At 34.4% G+C, this 26980-nt stretch overlaps 1 protein-coding gene across 6 annotated transcripts in view; it reads left to right on the top strand.

Moving 5' to 3' along the window:
• Positions 1-26980, top strand: part of LOC118006531 (rapamycin-insensitive companion of mTOR) — a 122001-nt gene that overhangs the window by 35708 nt on the left and 59313 nt on the right. For 4 of the 6 annotated variants that reach the window (XM_034999212.1, XM_034999208.1, XM_034999209.1 and 1 more), the window contains exons 3-6: positions 5591-5688; positions 18776-18840; positions 19675-19806; positions 25904-25967. In XM_034999212.1, the coding sequence (XP_034855103.1) occupies positions 5591-5688; positions 18776-18840; positions 19675-19806; positions 25904-25967 (359 nt within the window). Of the gene's footprint in view, positions 1-755; positions 1106-1663; positions 1682-5590; positions 5689-18775; positions 18841-19674; positions 19807-25903; positions 25968-26980 lie in introns of those variants that run through there. The other 2 variants (XM_034999210.1, XM_034999213.1) reach the window with 2 other exon arrangements.

The raw sequence follows: 26980 nt of genomic DNA, 5'->3' as shown, positions 1-26980 counted from the left end.
CGGCTCCCCCTGCTTGTGCTCTGTTTCTCTCTCTCTCTGACAAATAAATAAAATCTTAAGAAAAAATAATAAACACACTAACATAGGCATTAAACATTTGCTTGGACTAAGCACATAATTTTCACATGATTCATAAAAATTGTTTTTACTAAAAAAATAGTGGGGCGCCTGGGTGGCTCAGTTGGTTAAGCGACTGCCTTCGGCTCAGGTCATGATCCTGGAGTCCCTGGATCGAGTCCCGCATCGGGCTCCCTGCTCAGCAGGGAGTCTGCTTCTCCCTCTGACCCTCCCCCCTCTCATGTGCTCTCTCTCTCTCTCAAATAAATAAATAAAATCTTTTAAAAAAATAAATAAATTAAATTAAATTAAAAAATAGTAACTTTTAATTATAGTTGCTGCTATTTATTGGGTGTTTGTTATGGTCTAGGCACTGTGCTAAAAGCACCTCACATCTTGTAACAGTGCTTTCAAGGTAAGTAGTTAGTATTTTTACTGTATATAGGAGAAAATGGATGCCCCTGAGATTGACTTAGCCAGGGCTATATGGTTTATAAGGTGAATAAACTAGATTCGACTCTAGCTTTCATTCCATAATTGTTCTTTACAGTACTTCCAAATAGCTGTATGCTGGTAGTTTTTGGTCATTAATTTACTACGTGTACTTGAACCTAAATTTATTTAAAAGTCACTTTTATGTTTTGTATTTATTGACAGATACAGGTATTTCTATAGAGTTTATTGCAGCATGTTACAAAGCAGTAAATATTGAAAACATTTTAAAATCATGTTTACTCACAAATATAGACACATACTTGTATGTACCTGTGCATATATGTTTGCGTGTGCACCTACATGGAGACTTGAGCTGGAGGGGAAGGAGTGTGTATGTATGTGTCTGTACAGATATAGATCTAGATAAAAGGTCTGCCTACTGTAGTTTTCTCTTGGTGTTTTTCTGCATGTATGTATATGTATATGCATATGTGTTTATATAATATTAAATTGCTAGATATTTAGAGTTGACTGTTTATTTCATTACCCCCAGAGAGAGTCATCAGGAACACTCAGGACTCAAAAGCTACACAATAAGAGGAAAAGAGCCACTGTAATTCTACTAGTTCTTTTGTGTTTTGCTTCCTTGCTTTTGAATGGTTTGCCATCATAGCCAGCTAGCCGCAGTTTTTTTTCCCCTTAGGCAGTTGTGGGTTTCCTAAACATCAAGGCTTCTGGGAATATCCTGATTATCTCATTTGTGCTTTATACTTCTCACATAACACTGTTATCAGTAGATAGTTTTGGAGAAGCTAAATTGGAAACATTAAGTGAGAGTAGGAAGAAATAAAAAGAGGTAAACTTTTTCCTAAATTTCTTTTTGCTTCCCATCTTCCCCAACTCCCAGTAAAAACCACTTTGTGCTCAGTTTCCCCACTACTCATCCTAGTGTAAGTTCTGATTATCTAGTACAGGAGTTGACAGACTACAGAGCCAAAACTATGTGAGCCAAGTCCGCTTTCTTGAAATAAAGCCACGTTCATTCATTTATGTATTTTCTACAATTGCTTTCTTGGTACAACAGCAGTAGTTACAACAGAGTTTAAAGTTTAAAATGCTTACTGCAAAGTTTAAAATACTTACTGTCTGGATCTTTACAGAAAAAGTTTGCAGACTCCTGATTTAGCAGGTAAGGAAGAAACCAGGGATTTCTCATTTCATTTCCAGGGACTTTAACCTGTTATTTCCGTGGGAACATCGTAGCACATGAGCATTACATAGTATTTCATCTAAAATGGCCCTCATTGGTCTGGGAAGTAGCATAGTTTCTGGGAGGAAACAGCTTGTTTTTCAGCAAATATGGTTTGTTTGTTTTTTTAAAGATAAAGATTTTATTTATTTGATAGAGACACAGCAAGAGAGGGAACACAAGCAGGGGGAGTGGGAGAGGGAGAAGCAGGCTTCCTGCTGAGCAGGGAGCCTGATGTGGGACTCGATCCCAGGACCCTGAGATCATGACCTGAGCTGAAGGCAGATGCTTAGCGACTAAGCCACCCAGGCACCCCCAGCAAATGTGTTATGAAGAAACTTTGAAAGTTGTCCAGTAGTTGGGGGTTCCTGGGAATTGATTATATAAAAGAGAAAGGGGGTGAGAAGGGGAAGGAAGGAGAAAGGCTAGTTCATTTTGATTTAGATTGACAACTGTAATACCTGTATTATTAGTGTTAAGTTCATTTTATATCATTATTCATTAGGCAAACATTTGATCCAATGTTGACTTCTCACCACCTGTCAATTTTCAGATTGTGTGCAGGGAAATTTTTTTGTTGCTGTTGTCAGTTTTCTTTCACTTGTATGTAAGGTCTGTTAAAGAAGGATGTCTCTTGCTCACTGATGTATTTCCACCACCTAAAATAGTGCTTAACTGTAATAGATGTTTAAATATTATTTGTTGAGTGAATGAACTCAGATACGAGATTTTTTGTAGCAAGATTGTGGTTTTTCAAAAATGTCTACAGTTTGTACCTAGAAAATAGGCAATAATTAGAAATCCACAAACCTTTGCGAAGAATAAATCTTTTCAGACTAATGATCTTAACTGTTGGTCCTATCAGATCATTACATAATCGTAACTTGTGATCACTTCAGTGAAGCTTTGGTGCTTGAAAACCTAATTATAAGTTGATGTGAACTGGTTAGGTTATACGTTTCCAGTAGGTGAATTTCACACTGGCTTTAATGATCTTAACTCTGATTTTGTAAACTGCTGTAGGTTGTAAATTACCTTGAAGGTTGTTAGAAAATTTGTATGAAGTTCTGAAATACAGTTAAATCATTTTGACACCATTGGCTTACTTATAATTTTTTTCTTTAATCTCTCCAGATACCATTTATAATAGTGAAAAATGTTACTAAATACTAACATTGACTTCTTCATGGTCCCTTGCAGTTCTTTTTAGTGAAATTGGATTCTACCCAGTGATGAGCTGCTTTCATTCCACTTTTTTTTATTTTTTTAAATTATTATGTTGTCGATCACCATACATCATTAGTTTTTGATGTAGTGTTCCATGATTCATTGTTTGCGTATAAAACCCAGTGCTCCATGCAGAACGTGCCTTCCTTAATACACATCACCAGGCTAACCCATCCCCCCACCCCCCTCCCCTCTAGAACCCTCAGTTTGTTTTTCAGAGTCCATAGTCTCTCATGGTTCGTCTCCCCCTCCGATTTCCCCCCCCATTTTTCTTCCCCCCCGCTATCTTTTTTTTTTTTTAATTCCACTTTTAAGATAACCTCAGAGTCACTAATTATAAAGACATATACTAAAACATTCAAAATTAGATTGAGTTACGTTGGAATTAAAAAATATATATCCAAAATTTGTAGGAGATGCTCTGAAATCAAATGAATGATCTCAGTATGTAGCAATTTTAAAGTGCTTGGAAATAGCTGGGATATGTAGTGTGCTTAGTGGTTTGGCACTAACCAATTTGTGGTTGTCATGGCTAACACCCAGTCTAACAGAATGGAGGGAAATAGGCAGATGCGAGCTAAATGTAAAATAGGACAATGCAGTTTCATTTGCTGAGGACAACAGTAATTCAAAACAAATAGTTCTTTGGTTTTGTGTTAACAGATAAAAATCTCGAAGTCATAATGGCTCTTAGATTAAAATATCAGCAATGTGATACTCTTTTCTTCTTTACCTTGTGCTTTTGTTTTGTTTAAACAAATGGGATGCTGAATATATGAATAGAAAAATAGCTTGTAGCAACCTGAGGAAACTGACACTCTATTCCAGGGGGGTTGGTGGACTACTGACCACAGGGCCATATCTGGCTGTTGCCTGTTTTTGTAAAGCAAGTGAGCTAAGATTGTTTTTCACGTTTTTAAACTTTTTTTTTTCTTTCAGTATTTTGAAGGTATTGCTCCACTGTCTTCTCATTTGCCTTGTTTCCCATGAGAAGTCTACTGTCAACCTTTTCTTCGCTCCTCTCCATATAACTTGTCTTTTTTAGTATGGTTCCTTTTAAGTAAAGTTTTCTCTGCCAGTGGCTTTGAGTAATGTGATTATGATGTGCTGTGGTCTAGTTTTCTTCATGTTTTTGTGCTTGGGGTTGGTTGAACTTCCTGGGTTTATTGGCTTGTTTTCATCAAATTTGAAAAGTTTGTATCCATTACTTCTTCAAGTAATTTTTCTAGCCCCCATTTCTTTCCTTTGAGGACTCCAGTTAAACATTTTGTCTTTGTGTTAGGCTACTTGAAGTCCTTCAGTTCACTGATGTTCTTTTCATTTATTTCTTTTTTCTCTTTGTATTATATTACATTTTGGATAATCTCAATTGCTTTGTCTTCAAGTTTACCTTCTATAAAAGTTGTTACGCATTTATTCCCATCTGGTATATTTTCATTTAGACCTAGTTTTCATCTCCAGAAATTCAATTTGAGTGATTTTTATACCTTTAATGCCTCTCCTGAAGTTTTTGCACATATAAGCTATAGTTATAAAAACTTCTAATGTTCTTATCTAATTCTAACATCGATGTTAGTTCTGGGTCATTTTCTGTTGATTAATTTTTCTGCTTTTTATAGGTCATATTTTCCTGCTTCTTTGACTGGCTGCTAAACATTGTAATTTTTGCCTTGTTAGGTGCTTCATATTTTTTCACTTCTTTAAATCTTGACCTTTGGTCTGAGACACAGTTTAGTTACTTGGAAATACTTTCTTTCAAGTCTTGCTTTGAAGATTTATTAGGTGGGATAAAAGAAGTGTTTAGTCTGTATCTGATTGTTCCCCACTACTTAGCCAAGACTTTTCTGAATACTCTAACCAGTCCACGTGAACTGTACAGATTTTTAATCTGGCTGTTAGGAACAGGCATTGCTCTCTGTCCTGTGTGAACAGAGGGTACTTTCCTTTTAATTCTTTTGAGTAGTTAATTTCTTCACACACATGCACCAGTCATTGCTCTACCAACTACCTGAGGGGTCCCTTTGCAGATCTTCAGAGTTCTGTGTAATGTTCTCTTTTTGAATTCTTGGTTTTCTTGGACTCAGTTCTGTCTTTAAAACTTGGCCTATTTACCTGGATTTCACCTGTCAGCACCAAGGCCTGGAAACTTTCTTAAGATAGTTAGCTGGGGCAATTGTAGGGAACACTTGTGTGTTTCTCACCTCTCAGGGATCAGTTCTTTACTTCCTGAGGTCCTGTGTTTTTTGAGAACTGTAATTTCATATATTCTGTCCTGTTTTTTTGGTTGATTGGAGTGTATTGGACAGTTTTTTTGGTGCCTGTTGTATATTGTAGCAAGAAGTAATAGTGGGGATATTGAAATTTAAGATTTAGTAGTTAAATAATTCCAGGTGATGATACACAGAGTTGGACCATAGGTATGAGTGGAGTAGAGGTGTGAAGGTCATTTAATGAGTCATCCACATGGACTTTGAAGTCACCTAAGTAGATGGATTTGAGATAGAGAACAAGATTTTAAACCAAGATCCAAAGTTGTGGAGTTTTAATACTGCATGCTTTATGTGTTTGGTTAGGAAAATACTCTTCTAAAATTATGCTAATTTGTCTTGTCTTTTCTTCTAGAACCTTCTGACAACTTAAGGGAGATTCTCCAAAATGTGGCCAAATTGCAAGGAGTATCAAATATGAGAAAACTAGGCCATCTGAATAACTTTACTAAGGTAAGTAACTCATCTAAAATTCTTTGTTCCTTATTATACTTATCTCAGATGCTTTTTAACTATCATTAACAAGAAATTCTTGAGTAGTCACCTAATATTAGTGCTTTCCTCTGCTACTTCTCATGGATTTTGTCATGTGTTAGTAGTTTCAGTGTATTTGAATAATGGAAGTATTATGTGCTTGTAGAAAATTTGGTAGGTTCAGAAAATAATAGAGAGAAAAAGGTCACTAAAAAGTCCATCATCAGGTCTTCACTGTTTTTAACATGATATATTTCTTTTGCCTTTTTAACATTCATTTTTATGTGATAATAGATGATAAACATTTGTACGTAAGTACATGTGTGTGTTGCATTTCATAGCCATAACCATTATTCCAAGAGAAATATTAAAACTTCCTCTCTCTTTTCCCTGATATTCTAATTCTATTTTTTGGGTCTTGATTAGAGCCCAGGATAAATGCAGGGGCTCTCGTCCCAAATAAATATTGACTTGAATTTTATTAGAAGCCAAGAATTCTTGACTTTGATAGATAGATTGGTATGTTTTTGAACGTGGTAATGCCGGACAGCCAACTCTTGGAAACACTAAAATGCCTGTTATTTGAGGTGATGCCATAAAGAGGAAACAGAATGGCTCCTTTGGGAAATTTTTTTTTTTTAGTTTCCTCAGTATACACTGTTCTGCTACATTTTAAATTTGGGATTAATTATATATTTTAACCCCTTAAAACTGTGACCCATAGACCAACAGCATTACTGTCACATTGGAGCTTGTTTGAAATGTACTGTTTGGCCCTACCCCAGGCCTACTGAATCAGAATCTACATTTTAATTAAGATTCTCAGGTGAATTTGTATGTACATTAAAGTTTGAGTGGCACTCTTTAATCCTTCCAAAATGTTTAATTTTTTGCTGTCTACTAATTAAATTAGACTATGGCCTGGAGTTTATTTTACTTCACAGAAATAAAAGGAGATGAGAATATAGTCACTATGTAACAAAATTTTTTCAATATGGTGATGTACAATAAATATAAATAGATTAGGATTTTTTTTTTCATAGTTAAAGAAGCAAGTACATATTTGTTTATTTTTCTTTAGTGAAGTTTTGGAATAGTCAAAATTTATTTATTTGACAGAGAGAGAGATAGCGAGAGTAGGAACACAAGCAAGGGGAGTGAGAGAGGGAGAAGCAGGCTTCCCGCTGAGGAGGGAGCCCGATGTGGGGCTCGATCCCAGGACTCTGGGATCATGACCTGAGCCGAAGGCAGATGCTTAACGACTGAGCCACCCAGGCGCCCCAGAAAGTGATATTTTTAAAACAACTTTGAAAAACATTGAATAGGTGCTTGCGAAAGAGTTTTCAAAAATATCCCTAGGTATGTTTCCTTTTTTTTTTTTAATTTATTCATTTGACAGAGATAGACACAACGAGAGAGGGAACACAAGCAGGGTGAGTGGGAGAGGGAGAAGCAGGCCTCCCGCAGAGTGAGGAGCCCGATGCGGGGCTTGATCCCAGGACTCTGAGATCATGACCTGAGCCGAAGGCAGATGCTCAACGACTGAGCCACCCAGGCGCCCCTCCTTTTTTTTTTTTACAATTCTTTCTTTTTATTTATTTTATTATGTTAAACACCATACATTAAATCATTAGTTTTTGATGTAGTGTTCCATGATTCATTGTTTGTGTATAACACCCAGTGCGCCATTCAATACGTGCCCTCTTTAATACCCATCAGCAGGCTAATCCATCCCCCCAACTCCCCTCTCCCCTCTAGAACCCTCAGTTTGTTTCTCAGAGTCCATAGTCACTCATGGTTCGTCTCCCCCTCCGATTTCCCTCCCTTCATTTTTCCCTTCCTACTATCTTCTTTTTTTTTTTTTAATATATAATGTATTATTTGTTTCAGAGGTACAGGTCTGTGATTCATCAGTCTTACACAATTAACAGCACTCACCATAGCACATACCCTCCCCAATGTCTGTCACCCAGCCACCCCATCTCTCCCACCCCCCACCACTCCAGCAACCCTCAGTTTGTTTCCTGAGTTTAAGAATTCTTCATATCAGTGAGATCATATGATACATGTCTTTCTCTGATTGACTTATTTTCAGTATGTTTCCATTTTTTAATGAATGTAATCAATATCTTAAAATGCATGCTTCAGTGTGCTGGTCAGATAAGGTCAAGTCTTTGAGACCCAAAATTCTTTCAAGATTGTAAATTGTATATCCTCATTTCACTCCCTTCTATTAAACTTCCCAGTTTTATCTTACCATTCTTCACTCAAGTCTAGTAAGTCTTACCACCTGCCTAGATTTAGCCATTAAAAACAATTTAATATAGGTTTATGTCCTGTTTGAACTCATGGTTCCTGTCATAGTCAGGTTGACATCTAGATATGTAGTTCCACATCTTTTACCAGCTGGAATTCTGAAAGTTGGGGATGGATGTAAGGATGGCAGTGATTTTTTTTTTTTTTTTTTTTACTATCACTCTGGCACTAGTGTGGATCCTAAAGCAATATTAAAAATCTAGAGCAGCACCTTCCAGTAGAAATATAATGTGAACCACAAATACAATTTTAAATTTTCTAGTACCACATTAAAGAAGGAAAAGGAAGGAAAAGGAAGCATGTGAAATTATTTTTAATAATACATTTTCTTTAATCCAGTATATTGTAAGTTATTATCATTTGATGTAATTTATATAAAATATTAATGAAATATTTAACATTTTTATACTAAATCCTTGAAATCAAGTGTATATATTATGCTTATAGCACATCTCAATTCAGAGTAGCCACATTTACAGTGCTCATAGCAACCCGTGGCTAGTAGATACCAACCATAATGGACAGTGCATATATAGAGAGAGACTTTTTGGAATAGGAGTAGTTTAAACATTTATTTCTAGGAATCTTTTGGACACTTTTCATTTTCCCTTCTGTCTTCTCCATTTATTTCTGTCTCCATCCCAGGTTCTCTTGGGTTAGGGTCATTTCCTTGTTTCTCTCAGTCTTTGTTTGAATTTTTCCCACAGTATTTCACTAAGTTGTTTTCTTCACTTGGTCTTTCCTTGATTTGTGTTCTCCCATTCTCTTCTCCAGCTTCTCCTTCCCTTCACTCTCTCCTGCTCTGCTATTTCTTTCTTTCCCCCTTCCTCTTCATCTCCTCTCTCTTCACCTATCTCTAACCCCTTCCCTTTCTCTCCTTCCCTGATTTCTCCTTCCTTCTCTGTTCCCTCTCTCCTTCTCTTCCCCCATTGTAGCCCTGTAGAGTACAGAATGATTTATCTCCTTAATAAAGGCCCTAGGCTTTGGGGCTTTTTGTATTCTTGTTTGTTTTTTGTTTTGCTATATCCTGTCATTATAATTTTCACGTTTCCCTCTGGCCCTTGTACCAGCTTATAGCAGCCCTTTTATTTGCTATTATAAATTATTTTTGGATTTAAAGACCAGAAAACCAGACTTACTGGAATTTATCTACAATATGAGGAACTAAACCTTGAGTCAGGGTCTGAGGGGCTCTCTCATTAGTAAAGTCTGTGAACACTGGACTTGATAAAATCGGTTTGGCTGCCTCGTGATAACAGTGGGAAAAGCATGAGCTTTAGATCAGGTAGATGGAGACTTACAGTCCAGCTCTAACTAGCAAGGCAGTCTTGGCAGATTTCTTTACTCAGGTAATCTTGATGCCTTTAGAGGCAAGGTCTCACTATAGTGCCTGGCATATAATACGTACTTCATAACATATAACATAGCGCCTTTCAACCTGGGGTTTGTTTTTGTTTGCTTAAGTATTTTTTGCCACTTTTCTGGTTTTTTGGCTGACTCTAAGGACATGAGTCTGCTAAATAGTTCGAGTTGCAGATTAGTAAGCTATTACTGTAACAGGGTTTTTCAGCCTCAGTAATTCTGACATAATGGACCAGCTAATTATTTGTCTTAGGAGGCTGTCTTCTCCATTTGTAGGGTATTTAACAGCATCCCTGCTAGAACCCCTAGATGCCAGTAGCACACCTCCACCAGCTGTGATAAGCAAAAATGTCTCCAGACATTGCCAGATGTTTCCTGGGGGCAGAATTGCCCCTGGCTAAGAACCACTCCTGTAAATAAATGTCAGTAGATTTTATTATAAAATTTCTTCAGATACCTAGTGCAAAATAAATGCTCACCAAATTTAATCATAATATAATGTATCTTTGAATTCCATTTTGGTGGAGAGCTAGGTTCATAAACATTTACATAGCTGGTATTTCTATAAAATCTGTAAGTTCATGTCCTTATAGAGTAAAATTAGAAATTCTCAGAAATTTCTATGAATATCTCTATAGAACAAGAAATCTTTATAGAATATATGTATCTCTATAGAATAAGAAAATAAGTAAAATAATTGATACCACTTAGACTAGTTAGGAATTAGTTGGTCACCCTTCTCTGTGTTCCCATAACAGATTATGTGTGTCTACTAAATTTTATCCTTTTGTTGTTACTATTTGTCATGGGTTACTATCTTATTAAACGGAGTTTCTTAAACACAAATCTGTAGTACTTCTTTTTCTACTCTTATATTCCTTTTTACTCCAAAGCCTGGCATATAGCAAGTGTTTAATTAAAGGCTTTATATTACATTGAGAAGATTTTGTATTTTAAATACGAGTTTTTGTTGTACTACTCTTTGTTTTGTTATTTAATATAAGCCTGTTTTTAGGATTAACTTAATTTAGTAGATCAGTGGGGCTAAAATGTTGTATAGAGTAGACCTCATCTGCAGAATTAAAACTTCCTTTTAAAGTATGAAGAGAGGGTGCTAGTGATGTGATCCTATAACCATGTGAATGTCACACACCCATGCTTGCCTTCTGACATCATTTCACTAGATAAAGTAATGTGTATAACAGACTGCTGATGAATATAATCTTAGTATCCTATTTTTAAAACTGACAACATGCTTGTATTCTAAAGACCTGCTTTTTTTAAAGATGACAGTATTTCAGCTCTTTACATTCTAAAAGTTCTCTTTTCCTACAGTTAATCTCCTATATTCATATTGAAAGCTCCAAAGGAATCTTTATTTTGTTCTGTATTGAAAAAACTTCAAAACTAGCATAAGCTAAATATAAAAAATTAAAATGGCACCAAACAATTTATGGTAAAATGTGAAAGTCCTCTCTCACATACCCTTCCCATCCTCCTCCCCACTGTGACAAAAGTACCATTCTCTAGAGGTAACCACTAGAAAGTATTTATCTTTCTTTGGTATGATTGTGTGTGTGTGTGTTTATTTAATTGAGTTGTGAGAATTAAATGAGCTAAACGGAAAGAGTACTGAATTTATTTACCATTTATTACAATTGCACAAAGATTTTTTTAAAATGAGATCATGACATATATTGACTCATAGTTTGAACTTTTCTGCTTTCCAATATATCATAGAATCCTTTCCTTTTCTATAAATATAGATCTACTACTTTTTTATAGCTGCATGTATGTGTGTACATAGGTATATTTGTATAGATGTATCCACACTTACATTTGTGTATGTTTACAAATATATGCATAGTTGTACATATGCATATGTACATATACTATAATTTAGTCATTCCACCATTAAAAAATGTTTTTCCTACTTCTTTTTGCTATTTTAAATAATGTATAGTAACACTCGTGTACTTTCTTGTGCAGAATAGAATTTAGAAGTATGATTTTTTTTTTTTAAGTATTTTATTTATTTGACAGAGAGAGAGAGACAGCTAGAGAGGGAACACAAGCAGGGGGAGTGGGAGAGGGAGAATCAGGCTCCCAGTTGAGCAAGGAGCCCGATGTGGGGCTTGATCCCAGGACCCTAGGATCATGACCTGAGCCGAAGGCAGATGCTTAACGACTGAGCCACCCAGGTGCCCCTAGAAGTGTGATTTCTTAGCCAAAAGCATTTGTACTTTCTATTTTAAAACCTGCTTCTAAAATGCCCTCTGAAAAGACCGTGTTGTGGAATTCTTATCTGTGATAAGATTTTTTTTTTTTAAGTTTGGGTTATTCTATCTATTAGTTATTTGTGAGAACTATTCATTTAACCTTCAGAGCAATATGAATAAAATGGGAATATCATTTAATTGTCCTGTTTTATTTATTATTTATTATAAAATTTACTTATTTTTTAAGATTTTATTTTTTTATTTGACAGAGAGAGAGACAGCGAGAGAGGGAACACAAGCAGGGGGAGTGGCAGAGGGAGAAGTAGGCTTTCCACAGAGCAGGGAGCCTGATGCGGGGCTTAATCCCAGAACCCTGAGATCATGACCTGAGCCGAAGGCAGACGCTTAACGACTGAGCCATCCAGGCGCCCCTAATTGTCCTGTTTTAATTGATCATCATATTTTTAAAAAATTAATAATTTTAATAAGCATCTCAGACATTTTATTACCTAGAGGTAGTTTAGACTTCTATTTTACCTTTGTAAGAATATAATATTGTTGATTGCCCCTTTTAAATATTTTAGTTTTTCTAAGAAAGTCTTATAACAAATTCAACAAACTTGATTTAACTGAACTAAAGTAAAAAGAAGTTATTTGCTCTCATGATGAGGGAAACCAAATGTGGCGTCCGAATTTCAGGTAAAACAACCCAAGGGTTGAAAAAAGTTAATTGTATTCTGTCTCTCCATTTCTTAGCTTTATTTTTTCTTTAAGTTAGCTTTATTCTGAAATACTTTCCATTTGGCTAAGATACATCATCCTTTTAGCTTTTAATCATAAAAGGAGAGGGTAGCTCTCTCTTACCATCTTCTACATGAACTGTCATTTTGGTCACATTCAGCTAGGCATTGTGACTGATAGTCATAAAAACACATGGGATGGGAGTAACAGAAACCCAATGAAAAATGTGATATCTAATAATTTTGCATATTAAGTGACTGTTAGGTTGCTAATTCTTATATTTTGAAAGGTCTTTAATGATTTCCAAACATAATCCATGATTTTATTCTAAATATAACATACCTATGTGATAGGGCAGGCAGTGTTACATTTTAATAACTTAAAAGCATTAATTAACCACCACGGAAAGCATAGTCCTAACATCTGTTACTATCCCTGGAAAATAGGCACTGATTGTGACAAATATGCTATGTTTTGTCAAAAATTGGTTGTTGTGACCTTCCAGTTTCTGAGTGGGCATTTTTTTCAGAAATGTTTCTTGCAGTTGAAACATTTATCTTGCACTGTTTTTTCTTTTTGCAAAATGGAGGATGAGGATTTTTTATACATACATATAGATCTAAAATAAAATATAAGTTTTCCTAAGCTTTGAGACAAAAGAAGAAAATGATACTCCTTTCAAAATACTTTTCAAAATGTGAATTTTGGAGATCATAATAATAACTTTGAGGTTTTTTGTTTTCTTTGTTTTTTTTTTTTAGCTTTTCATCAAAACTGCTAACTCTAACAAATGTTAAATGGTGGACAGTCATATATTTTGTGTCTAGGAGGGTGGGTTACAGTTTCCAAACTGTTTCCCTGAATCTACAGTTTTCTACAAGGACCTGGACATCCATTGCTACTGTAGCAAAAAATGGAAATACTGCCTTTTTTAGAAATTGAGTTGATATGTAAATCATTGTTTCAAGAAGTAACATTTTTCCCATTTTAAAAACACAATATAGGGTGCCTGGGTGGCTCAGTCGTTAAGCGTCTGCCTTCGGCTCAGGTCATGATCCCAGGGTCCTGGGATTGAGTCCCACATCGGGCTCCCTGCTCGGCAGGAAGCCTGCTTCTCCCTCTCCCACTCCCCCTGCTTGTGTTCCTGCTCTCGCTATCTCTCTGTCAAATAAATAAATAAAAATCTTTTAAAAATAAATAAATAAATAAATAAACAATATATATTTTTAAAGATTTTATTTATTAGAGAAAGTGAGCGTGCAGGCAAGTGTGAGTCAGGGGAGGGGCAGAGGGAGAAGGAGAGAGAGAATCTCAAGCAGACTCCATGCTGAGTGTGGAGCCCGATGAGGGGCTCCATCCCACCACCCGGAGATCATGGCCCGAGTTGAAATTAAGAGTTGGTCGCTTAAATGACTGAGCCACCCAGGCATCCCAAAACACAATATTTTATATGTTGATATAAACAAATTCTAAGCTTCATTTTTCTATTAAATTTGAGTTGGAGTGTGTCCAAGGTATAAGTGGTCATGATACATGATAAGCAGTTCTTTTTTTTTTTTTTTTAAATATTGTACCATTGACAATGCTAGTAATCTTAAATACCTGGAAATCTCAAATACTAAATTATGTTTAATAGTTTCAATAGTTAATAGTTTTTATGTGTGTTTTGATCCTTTGAAATGGGCAGTTTTTGTTATGTGTGTTTCTAGTTAACTGTTTGGAAAAAATAATTTCACTTACTCATATATAACCAGAGTGCAGTGCTCCAGACTTTAGAATCATAGAGGCTTTTGAAGCTGGAGAAATAAATAAAGATAGTAATGTTCAGTTATTTTTTTTTTTTCTCAAAGATTTTATTTATTTATTTGAGAGAGAGAGAATGAGAGAGAGCATGAGAGGGAGGAGGGTCAGAGGGAGAAGCAGACTCCCTGCCAAGCAGGGAGCCCGATGCGGGACTCGATCCTGGGACTCCAGGATCATGACCTGAGCCGAAGGCAGTCGCTCAACCAACTGAGCCACCCAGGCGCCCTATTTTTTTTTTTTTTTTTTTATATCCTATCTCCCCTCTCCCTTTGCCCCTTTGTAAATAATTTTAATACAGAATTATAATATTTTTCACAGTGGGCTCTGGACTCAGACTAGTTTGGTCTGATTTCTGGCTTTACCACTTACTAGCTTTTGGCATTGGGAAGTCATATTATCTACTATCTCTAAGACTCATTTGTCTTCATTTACAAAAATACTATTTTCTAGGATTAACAAGACTTATAGTGAATAAATGTTACTTCTGTTCCTATTCATGAATTTTAAATATGGATAACCATCCCCAGGTTATGTAATACATACTCATTATAAGCATTTCCAAAATACAGAAAAGCACAGAGAGGAAAATAAATCACCTGTGATTGCACTTTCATTTTTGGTGTTAAAATTTTGATGTATAGATTTTTTAAAAATGTATCTTTAAAAAATATATATATATATGTGTGTGTGTATATATATATCTCTTAGAATTTTTTCCTTCTCTTACCAGCACATTATGCCTGTTTTTCCTCATGTTTAAATATTATATAATATTGATGGCTACACAGTTTGCTCATTTTTGAACATTTTGTTTCCAGTTCCTTACCATTATAAATAATGTACAACCCACTCTACATTTTAGATTATTTTGTTGATATAAATCACCAAAAGTAGATCCCAGCCCTAGGGCATTTTTCCAATTTATTTTACAAAATGTTTTTTCAGTTTATAATCCCACTGACAATATGTTGTCTTATTTGGTATAATCATGTTAAAAAGCAATTTCTTGCCACTTTGGTAAGCTTTATTTCAAATGGTATTTTTCAGTGTATTTGGTTAAGATTTTAGGAAACAGGAAATATGTTTATTTATCAACTATGTTTCTTCATTAAATTCTTAGTACATTTTCTTGGCCTCTCCTCAGTAACCTTCCCCTAATTTGTTTAGGCCTTTCACATTATAAGTGCCTACTTGTTGTAGGCCCTACTTTGCTATATGAGTGTGTAATGTTAACGGCTGAATTGTGTCCCCCCAATTCATTTGTTGAAGCCTTCGCCTGCGGTACCTCAGAATGTGTATGTATTTTGGAGATATGGCCCTTAAAGAGGCAGTTAAGGTAAAATTGGGTCATTTGGGTGATCCCTAATCCAATGTGACTGGTTTCCTGATAAGAAAAGGAGATTAGTACACAGATACACACAGAGGAACAACCATATAAAGACTTGAGAGAACCCAGGAGACCTCAGAACAAAGGACCTCTGTCAAGCTACATTGATCTTCTAGCTTCCAGAAGCATGAGAAAATAAATTTCTGTGTTTGAGCTACCTGGTCTGTGGTATGTGTTACAGCAGCCCCAGCAAACTAATATAGGGCCATAACCTTTGCTTATCATAATTTTGCGAATATTTTTGACTACTATGTTATTAAACTTTTAATTTTAGGTATGCAGTTGGTTTTTTAGAGATATATAAACTTTCCTCTTTTGTCTCAAATATAGGAAATCTTACATTTTATTTTAAATCTATATGTATGTCTAAAAAATCCTCATCCCCCATTTTTAAGTACTTACATTATGCAACAAAATGCAATAAAAATAACAAAAAATTTTCATACCATTTGAAAGTTTAGTCTAAAGCTTCTTTGTTTATCATATTTCAGAATTTTGAGGATTTTAGAGGAATAGCAGTATAACCATTTTGGATAAAGACTTGTGCACAAAAGCTTTTTAGGTTGTTTTGCTTATTTACACAGCATTTTCTTACCACACAAAGTGATCCTTTGTATAGTCTCCTTTTCTGCTGTCAATTATTGCAGTATCTGAGAGCTACTCTATTCCGATCCCCTTACCTATTCTGTTTGGAACATTTCTTTTTTCTTTTGCTTCTAAAGAAGAAACTGGATAGGGCATTTTACAAGGAACCTACCAGTAGGATAGGATTATCTTTTTTTTCTGCAGTATTGTACCTTTTGAAATACATTCTTGGGTCCATTCTTTTCACAGACAGATGTGATAGCCACTTTGGTTGGTTTATTCTGTCTGGTTAACATGTTCATAACTTCATACTGAGGAATAATAGCACTTAGAATCCCTTCTGATTCGTCAGTGTTAATTAAATGATCAATCTTCTCTTTCATCCATATCAGTTAAGCCCATTAAATAATTTGAGAAACTTTTATATAACTTTTGGGTAAAAGTTATTTTTCAAATAACTTTTCACTTTGGTAAGCTTTGAATCATTTTGACAATATTGTCAAATGACAATATTTTTCAAATCTATAAATCCAGTTATTTTTCAAATAACTTTTCCCTCCAGGTGGGAGAGAAGTAGCTAGCATTAGATCAGTGTTCTTAATGAAAACAAGGGAAGCCTGTTTGAAGGTAGCAGGAAACTAACTGCTCAGTGGACAAGAAATGTAGGAGCCAAAGCTTCGGAGAAGGAAGAATCTTGTGGAGGTGAACTTAACTTCTCCAACAACTTTTGCCAAGGGATACTGGCTAGTGTAGAGTGTGGGCAGAAAACTTAGGGACTCAGATTAGGCCCAGGAGTACTGTTACTAAAAGACAGAAAAAACAGCACAGACCTTTTGGTGGAGACCTAGGGGAAATCTAGTATAAGAAGATTCTTGGCTCCCCACGTTTGTTGAATTCCTGAGACTATCTGAGATGGTTAACTTAAAAATCTAAACAAAAAATATTTGAAAATAAAGGTGGAGCTTGTAGTGTTTTTTAAGACAAAAATTAGATCTGTCATCCTCTTGGGACTAATCCCCTCTACAACAAACAAGCTTTCAGTTGAAACATGGGGAACAAGGAGGAAAAGGAAAAACTGGAGGTAGACTGAGTCTTATCAGAGCAGCAATTTATCTGTACTTAGTATTGTCCAGTGACCTAACAAAGAGAAGGATAAATCCTCTGTGGAGAAAGATAATATCAGGAATCTCTGCAAGTTTTTATATAGAGAGATTACAGGATCCACCAAAAGGCAGGACTACATGACTACAACAAAAAGAAAAACATAGTAGAAACAGATCCAGAGATGGTCTACATCATTCACATTCATTTAGATAATAGCACTTTAAATATTTAAAGTATGATTTGTATGTCAAGAAAATAGAGGAACTTTGGAGAGAATAGGTAAAAAAGAAGATTTTTTATTATTGGATATGTGTAAAGTGAAATGAAAATTCAAGAAGGGAAAAAACAATGTCTAAAACAAAAAACTACATAGAAGATTAGCTGTACTGGAAGACAAATGAATAGAAAATATCCAACCAGAGATGAAAGAGAATGGAGAAAATACAAAAGAGGTTTTAGAGACTTGCAGTATACACAAAAGGATCTGATATTTGAATTCCAGAAAGAAGAGAGGAAATTGGGCAGAAGTAATTTTGAAGAGAGAATGTACAGAATTTTCTAAAACTAATATATCAACCCAGAGATTCAGGAATTTCTGTTTTTCCTAAGCAGGATAGATAAAAAGAAAACCACACCTGAACTGTAAGATTGCTGAAAACCAAAGATAAAGAAAAAAAATCTTGAAAGGAGTCTGAGAAAAAGGATCTGACCTTCAAAGGAGCTAATAGTAAGACTGATATCAGACTTTTCAATAGAGACAGTGGAAACCATGTTGAAGCTTTTAAGAAAATAGCAGCTAACCTAAAAATCTATAAATCCAGCAAGATATCCTTCAAAAACAGAAGTGAAAAAAAAAAATTTCCAGGCAAACAAAAGTCAAAAGAATCTGTTACCAGCAACCTTGGCTAAAAATTAAATAAATGAAAACACCAATAAAATAAATCAACAACAAACTGAGGATTCTTTAGACAGAAGGAAGAATATCCCATTAAGATACCACTAACGTGAAGAATAATGGAAAAGGTGAATTTGTGGATAAATATAAATTGATACTGACTAAATATTAACAAAATAAAAATAACAGTATTATGTTTCATGGGGCTTGAAAGAGAAAAAGACATCAGTAAAGTGAAAGGTGAGGCAAGTAAATGAGGTTCAAGTGTCAAGAGTCTAGCATTGTTGAGGACATGGTAATAGTTTCTCTTTAGACTGTGATTAATTAATAACGTATGTTGTAATTTCAATGGTAACCATTAAAAAATAGTTTTAAAATAGTAAACTTATTGAGGGGGGAGAAATGGAATAATAAGAAGTAATTGGTTGATTCAAATGACAGCAAAAAGGAGGGTTAAAGAAATCTAAAACTGGCAGGTCAAATAAAACAAAAACAATAAGGCGATAGAAATAAATATGCATATTTGAACAGTAGATATATTTTCTGGAATTTTGTTAAAGAAAAATACCTTACTTTTCAGTCTAAAAAAGTAATGTAAATATAAACAGACAAAAATACATAACACATATTCATATACTTTTGTTTTTCTGACAGCTTCTTTGTGATATTGGCCATAGTGAAGAAAAATTGGGTTTTAACTATGAGGATATCATAATTTGGTAAGTATAGTTTAGTTCCCTCCCTCACCCCTCTGGGTTTTAGTAATTTCAGTTCTAGTAATTTTAAACTAAAAGGATAGTATAACACATTATATTTGATTTTGTAGAAACAGCTGTTTGAACATTAGAAAAATTCAAGATGTCCAATATTTTTGGTTATCCTGTTGTTCTTACTGATGCTTTGTAATTATCAAATATAAAGAATCAAAGCTAATGATGGGAAATACTTGGATTTCTATAATTTAAACTTCTAAATTAAACATGAAATTCACAGAACAAAAGTTCTTAAATTTTCCTAAGAACAAGAAGAAGAACCTGTATGATTATCTCTAGACCTCACTTAAAACAAAGTGTGCTTATGGCAAACTTTATTTTCTCAAGTCCACCAACAGAGACATAATGTTATAATTTCATAGCCATCTTTTTGGTGTGCTTGGGAATTAAAATTTATATAGCTGTGCCTACTGTCACAAAATATTTATTGATTTAAACCAGTGATTCATTGAGGAGTGGAAGCAGGTAGGCAGAGGAGAATAGATTGTAGAGGCATATGTGATACACCTTGACAAAGGCATATTTAATTTCCCATTGTTTATATAAAATAAAGTACAGAAGGTAGAATAAAATAACATTTTCTTGATTAGTAAGAATGTGCTAAGGCAGCACAGATTAAAAAATAACAATATTAGTGAAGTTCCATGGCTGTTATAGTGAATGATTTTTATATATAAAATCACTAGTAGTTTTGCTTAATGCAACTGAGGGAGAATTTGGTACCATAATTTTATGTGTATTTGAAACTCATGTAGCAAAACTTTTTTTGTTTCTATGCAGTTTGCGGTTAGCTTTATTGAATGAAGCAAAAGAAGTGCGGGCAGCAGGCCTGCGAGCTCTTCGATATCTCATCCAAGACTCCAGTATTCTGCAGAAGGTGCTAAAATTGAAAGTGGACTATTTAATAGCAAGGTAATTTTCCTAGAGCTGTCTCTGTTGTTAAAATTATGTTTTAAGTTTTAACATACCTATTGTGAAGTGTACATATTTTTAGTGTAAAGCCTGATAATTTTTAGAGATATATACAACCAAGTACTCCATTACCCTGAGTAAGAGTATTTTCTACATCCCAGTCAAGTTCCCCTGTGTCTTCAACCAGTAGGAAACATTACTCTGCCTTTTCTCATTATAAACCAGTTTTTCCTGTTCTTGAGCATCATATATCGGAAAAATACATGGTTATTCTTTTCTTTCCTCAGTGTTATTTGTCAGAGATGTATCCATGTTGTTTTTTTCTTTTAAGGCTGTGTAGTATTTCATGTTATGAACAGACTATAATTTATTCCATTCTGTTTGTGATTTTCTGGGTTGTTTCCAGTTTTTGGCTATTTTGGATAAAGCTGCCCTGAATATTCTTGTAGGTAGACATATGCACTCATTTTTCTTAGGTATATATGTAGGAGTGGAACTGCTGGGTCATAGGTTTATGTCTGTTTAGCTTTACTACATACTGCCAGTTTTCCATAGTGATTGTACCGATTTATATTCCTACCAACAATGTTTGAGAGTTCCAGGCTCTCTACATTCTCATCAGCACTTGTTTTTAGTTTTTAATTGTAGACTTTCTGCTGTAGTGTTCACTGTGAGTTTCATTGTGGTTTTAATTTGCATTTCCCTAATGAGTAGTGATGATGTTAAGCATCTTTCATTTGTTTGTTGGTTATTTGAATATCCTCCTTGTCATTTGCTCATTTGTAAATTGGATTATCTGCCTGTCTCATATAGGAGTTCTTAATGTTCCAGATATGATTCCTTTCAGGTATATGTCTTGACAATATCTTCTCCAAGTCAGTCTGTTTTGCCTTTTCTCTTTTCCTAATTAATAAAATCCAATTTTGTAGTTAATGCTCTTGGACTCTTTGGAAGATACTATTCTGTGTTTTCTTCTAAAAGGTTTTATTCCTCTATATATGTTTAATTAGGTGTTAGGTCATGATAATTTTTATTTTTATGGATATGCAGTACATTTTAGCAGGATTTATTGAAAAGATTATCCTCTGTGTCTAGATTAGTGACACTTCTGTTGTAAACTAGATAACTGATAAGTATGGATCTGTTTTTGTGTTCCCTATTATTTTTAGTTTGTCTATTCTTGCCCGTTTCTCACTGTTTTAATGACTGCATCTTGATAGTAAATGTTAATATCTGTTGGTATAAGTCTTCCAATTTTTCTTCCTTAAGACTGTTGGCTATTTTATGTTCTACATTTTCATATAAATTTTAGAATCAACTTATCCATTTCCTTAAAACATTCTGGGATTTTAGTAGTAATTGCATTGAAGTTCAAGATTAATTTGGGGTGAATTGATATCTTAATAACATTGACTATTCTAAGCCTTTATTTATTTGGAACTTTAATTTCCACAGTATTTTGTAGTTTTCTGTGCAGAGGTCTTGCACATACTTGCTATTGTTCATTCTAAGATATTTTTTATGAGAGTATTAATGTAAGTTAAATTTTTTCTTTTTCATATTTTTTGCTGTTAATATATAGAAAAAGAATTGTGGGTTTTTATTTTTGGTTTTGGGTTTGGATACTAAACTCTTACCTAGTGATCTTGCTAGATTCACTTTTCAATTCTAATTGTTTAAAAATTATTTTAGAGTTTCTGTGTACATAGCATTAATTGCAAATGATGACTTTTATTTCTTCCTTTCCAATCCTTGTATCTTTCTTTTTCTTGCCGTATTGCACTGGTTAGAATATTACACTGACTAGAAATAGTGATAGTGGACAACTTTGTTTTGCTCTTGAACTCGGGTTAAAAGTATTCAGTACTTTGGTGTTATTTATGATACTTGCTGTAGGCTTTTTGTGGATTTATGTTCCTTGTTTGCATTCCTAAAGTAAACACCCCATGTTAACTGTGTGTTTTGTCCTTTTTAAATATTAATTGAATTTGGTTTGTTAATATTTTGTTGAAGATTTTTGTAGCTAAGTTCGTGAGAGGTATTGGCCTATATTTATCCATTCTTCTAATGTCCTTGTTTAGTTGTGGTATCAGGATTTTTTTTGCTTTGTAAAACAACTAGGGAAATGTTGCCCTATTTTTATATTTTCTGGAAGAATTTATGTAAGATGGGTATTGTTTTTTTTTCCTACATGATTAGTAGAATTCACTAGTGAATCTGTCTGAGCATAGGGTTTTCTTTTTTAGGAATTTTTTTTGTTTTGTTTTGTTTTTTAAGATTTTATTTGTTTATTTGTCAGAGAGAGAGAGAGCACAAGCAGGGGGAACAGCAGGCAGAGGGACAGGCTCCCCATTGAGCAAGGAGCCTGATGTGGGACTCAATCCCAGGACCCTGGGATCATGACCTGGGCCGAAGGCAGATGCTTAACCTACTGAGCCACCCAGCCATCCCTTTTTAAGGAAGTTTTAAGATTATGGATTCTATTTCTTCAGCAGATATAGTACTATTCACATTTTCTCCTTTTAGTCATTATATATTTTGAAGCTTTGTTACTACGTTCATATTTAGAATTGTTAAACCTTCACATTGGGCTAATCTTTTTATAGTTATGAAATGTCCCTTTTTATTCCTAGTAATACTTCTCTTATTATGAGTGTTCATATTATCTTATATTCATATGGCTATACTCACTTTGATTTAGGGCTTGCAGGATAGATCTTTTACCATCCTTTTACTTTCTGTTGTTTTTATCCTTACGTTAAAGTTTCTGGCCTAAAAACATCATAAGGTTTTTTGTTTGTTTTTAAATCTAGTTTGACTGTCTTTGTCCTCTAAGTAGAATATTTAGACTGTCTAGTGGATTTTTATATGCATGGTCTGTGGGCTTTATGCAGTGTAATGATTTGTATGTTTATGAGTCTGTTCATCTTGTGGTTAATTTTCTCATGTATTTGAGTTTGTATCTTGAGATTTGTCGTATCTGTTCTTTGTTCTTATGTATCTCCTGTTTCTTCTGGAATAGTCAAGAATTTCTTTTCCTCTTCTATTAATATCTTGGTTATAAGGTCTTCTCTTCTTTTAGTAGTTGCCCTAGAGATTACAACTCATATCCTTGATACTAAGGTTTAGTATTTTATTACAACCAGAACAATCTAGGAAAACTCTTATAGTTTATATCATTTTCCCTCTGTTTTTTGTATTATTGCTATAGTTTTTATTTCTACATATATTTGTAGCCCTACAAGATAGTTTTGTTATTGTTTTAAACTGGAACTATTGTTATATATTTTTAAAGCTTTATTTATTTATTTGAGAGAGAGAGAGAGAGAGAGAGAGAGAGAGAGCATGGGGGGAGGGGCAGAGGGAGAGAATCTTAAGCAGGCACCCTGCTGAGTGTGGAGCCCCATGCAGGACTCCATCTCACAACCCATGAGATCATGACCTGAGCCGAAACCAAGAGTCAGACACTTAACCTGCTGAGGTACCCAGGTACCCCTAAACTGGAACTGTTGATATTTACCTACATTATTTACCCGTTCCAATATCCTTCCTTCTTGCATTTATACATTTTTATTCATCTTGCATCACTTTCTGTTTAATAAATTTCCTTTACTGTTTCTTTTAGTGCTGGTATACTCAAGATGAATTCTATCATCTTTTTTTTTTGTCTGTAAATGCCTCTGTTTTGCCTTCATATTTGAAGGCTGTTTTTATGACTAGTTCCTATTTTTTAATGCTTTAAATAGGTTATTGTCTTCTGGACTTTTTTTTTTTTTAACCTGGTGAACAGTAAGTAGTCTCTTCTTATTGCTTCTTTGAAGTGATGTATCTTTTTCTTTTCTGGCTACTTTAAAGTTTTTCTTCTGTTCTATTCATTCATTCTTCTCTCATATCCTCTCATACTCCAGCTATATAGCTATATAGTGTTGAATCTGTTCACTCTTCCACATGTCTCTGATGTTCTTACTGTATTTTCAGTTTTTGTTGTTAATCTTTGTGCTTTAATGTGTTTACTTTCTACTCACCTGTTTTTTTCTTCCATCCTGCTATTAAATCATTCTCTTCAATTTTTAATTTCAGTTACTGTATTTCTATCATTTGTTTTACTCTTATTTAAAGATTCTAGGTCGCTGCTTTATTTCACCATGTTTCCTTCTATTTACTTGATCATATTTATCATAGTGATTTATAGCCTTCTTAAGACAACACCAATATGTGAATCACCTGTGTTCTATTTCTGTTGTCTTTTTCTTTTCTTGGTTTTTAGTTACTTGACCCTTTGTTTATTTTAAAGCATACCTCATATTATTACATGATTGGATGTGAATATTGCATATTCAAAATCTTTGGCTCTGGATCATGCTGTTTTCCTCTTAAGAGAGTTAAGGTTTATTTATTCTAGAAAGTTGGCTTATCACACTGATTTTGTTAAAAAGTTTAGTTTTAGCTTTTTCTTTGATCTACGGAGTGGTTCTTTGGGATCTCAAATGACAGTTGTAAATGTTTAGCAGAACCTCTTCAGCTTGACGAGCCTTGAGCTATAACATCTATCTAGAGAGTTACGTACCTGCTCAAATTTCTGCTTACTTCCTTAGCTTCTTGGCATTAACTTTTTGTTTGGTTCCTTGGATTTTTACTTTGTTTTTGCACAACATAGAGATTGGCAAGTGCCTTGGAGAGGAGCTTGCATGAAGATTTGCATTCACTTTCCCATGTTTCCTTTTCTCTGGAATTTTTTCCCCTCAAGTCACAGCCACATTGGCTGCACTAAAGTTCAACCTGTCTCTCCAGTCCAGAAAGACTTTTGCTTTCTGTTGGGACTCTGTTCCCCTAAAACTGTTGACAAGTGCCCCTAGGGACAAAGCCTGGTTGGATGTGAAGCTTGTGCATCTCTTTCCAGGGATTATTATCCATTGCCCTTTTAACAGTTTTTAAAAAGTCTTTTGTGGGCCGCCGGGGTGGCTCAGTCGTTAAGTGTCTGCCTTCGGCTCAGGTCATGATCCCGGGGTCCTGGGATCGAGCCCTGAATCAGCCTCCCTGCTCAGTGGGAAGCCTGCTTCTCCCTCTCCCACTCCCCCTGCTTGTGTTCCCTCTCTCATTGGGTCTCGCTCTGTCAAATAAATAAAATCTTAAGAAAAATAAAAATTTAAAAAAATATATTTTGCTTACCCTTTACAGTTGTTTTTGGCTAGAGGGGTGGTGTGATCCAGCCTCTCTGATGTGGCCACAAATTGAATTGTTCATTTCTTAATAAAATTGTTTTAGATTTAATTGTATTCAGATAGAAGAAATGCTTTTTGAGTAGCAAACTATATGAATTGATTAGAATAGTGAACTACCTAAACATAAGTAAAAATTAATTATTCGGCTACATAAACCAAAGACTTAAGAAATTGGTAATTTAATAAGTTTTACAGAAAAATGTCAGTTAAGTGGTATCTGAGCATTAATTTTTGACGTGCATTTACATATTAAATTATATTTCATAAAATAGAATTATTGTGGCTAGTATATGAGACTTTTAACATAGTCATAATATATAAAATGTAGGGCCTGGTTAAAATCACTTTTTTTAAGTAGGCTCCATGCTCAGTGTGAAGCCCAGCACGGGGCTTGAATTCATAACCCTGAGATCAAGACCTGAGCTGATATCAAGAGCCAGTTGCTCAACCGACAGAGACGCCCATATGCCCCTAAAAATCACATTTAAACTAAAATATAAGCTGGAAATGTTTTCTTCACAATTTTTATAAAATTGCAGATTTTTATCAAAGATAGGTGAATTCTTTTTTCAGTAGATTTCTGATACTTGGCTTTATAAATATGTTTATTATTTCTCTATTGATATATATAATTCTGTAAATATATTCTTTTCTGGAGTTTTAAATGAAATAGTTTTGAAATGCTTTATTATAGCAAATATTTATCAGAACTGGATGTAAGTTAATTAAATAAATGTCTGCTGGTGTTAAAATCATGTTAAAATTTTAAAGTACCATATTAACATTATGAAGATAGGTCTGATCTGGTGGTATTATACAAAGAAATTGTTTAATAAGATTTTTATCAATAACTTAATATTTTGTGTATTATTTAGGTGCATTGACATACAGCAGAGCAACGAGGTAGAGAGGACACAAGCACTTCGATTAGTCAGAAAGGTACGATCTATGCCTGAGGGAGAAGGTAGATTTTTGGTTTTTATGTTAAGTATTTTACATTTTTAGATTTAGACTGTTTTGTGAAATCTTTATATTAAAATTTAAAGGCTAAATTTTCGTTAAACATTTTTGTTTGATAAAATTATATGAGGTAAATAGGTCTGTTAAGCTTAGAGGTGAGCATAAATATTTTGTGTAATTATTCTATGCGACTGGGTACAGCTAGGACAATATTTTTTAATAAAATATTCACTGTAAAGAATACAGTAGTTTCCCCCCTCCCCCTTCACCCTCACCTCTTACCCAGAGTTTTGGTTACCGTGGTTTTCCTTCTGCCATATGGTTAGAAGATCTGTAATGTTATGTCACAATACCTACATCATCACCTCACTCATCTCATCACATAGGCATTTTATCGTCTCACATCACCACAAGAAGGGTGAGTACAGTACATTAAGCTATTTTGAGAGAGAGAGAGACCCCATTCATATACATTTTATTATAGTATAATTGTTCTATTTTATTATTAATCTCTTGCTGTGCCTAACTTATGAATTAAACTCTATCGTAGATCTGTATGTACAGTAAAAAATAGTATACTTGACCTTTGAACTTGATGGGTCTACTTATATAGATTTTTTTCAGTAAATAGAGTACAGAACTGTAAATGTATTATCTCTTACGATTTTCTTTAGCTTCCTTTATTGTAAGAACATAGTATATAAAACATATACAAAATATATGTTAATTGTTTATGTTCCTGGTAAGACTTTCAGGACTTTTAGTATAGTTTATATATAGAGTTCAGTACTGTCTGTGGTTTCAGTATCCACTGGGGGTCTTGGAACATATCCCCTATGGATAAAGGAGTAGGGAAGAACTACTGTATTTCTTCCCTTAGTAATCATGTAAATGAAATTACTGCTTTTTTGATATGTTATTAGAGAAAAAGGATTACTTGTTCCCCACTCTACTTTTCTCTTATTTGCATGCTTGGAGTTAATGCCATTAAA

This window comes from Mirounga leonina, unplaced genomic scaffold (genome assembly GCF_011800145.1).
Source record: "Mirounga leonina isolate KUSES-001 unplaced genomic scaffold, KU_Mleo_1.0 Mir_97, whole genome shotgun sequence".
NCBI lineage: Eukaryota > Metazoa > Chordata > Mammalia > Carnivora > Phocidae > Mirounga > Mirounga leonina.
The sequence above is the reverse complement of the archived record's forward strand: the minus strand, read 5'-3'. Positions and strand labels throughout refer to the sequence as shown.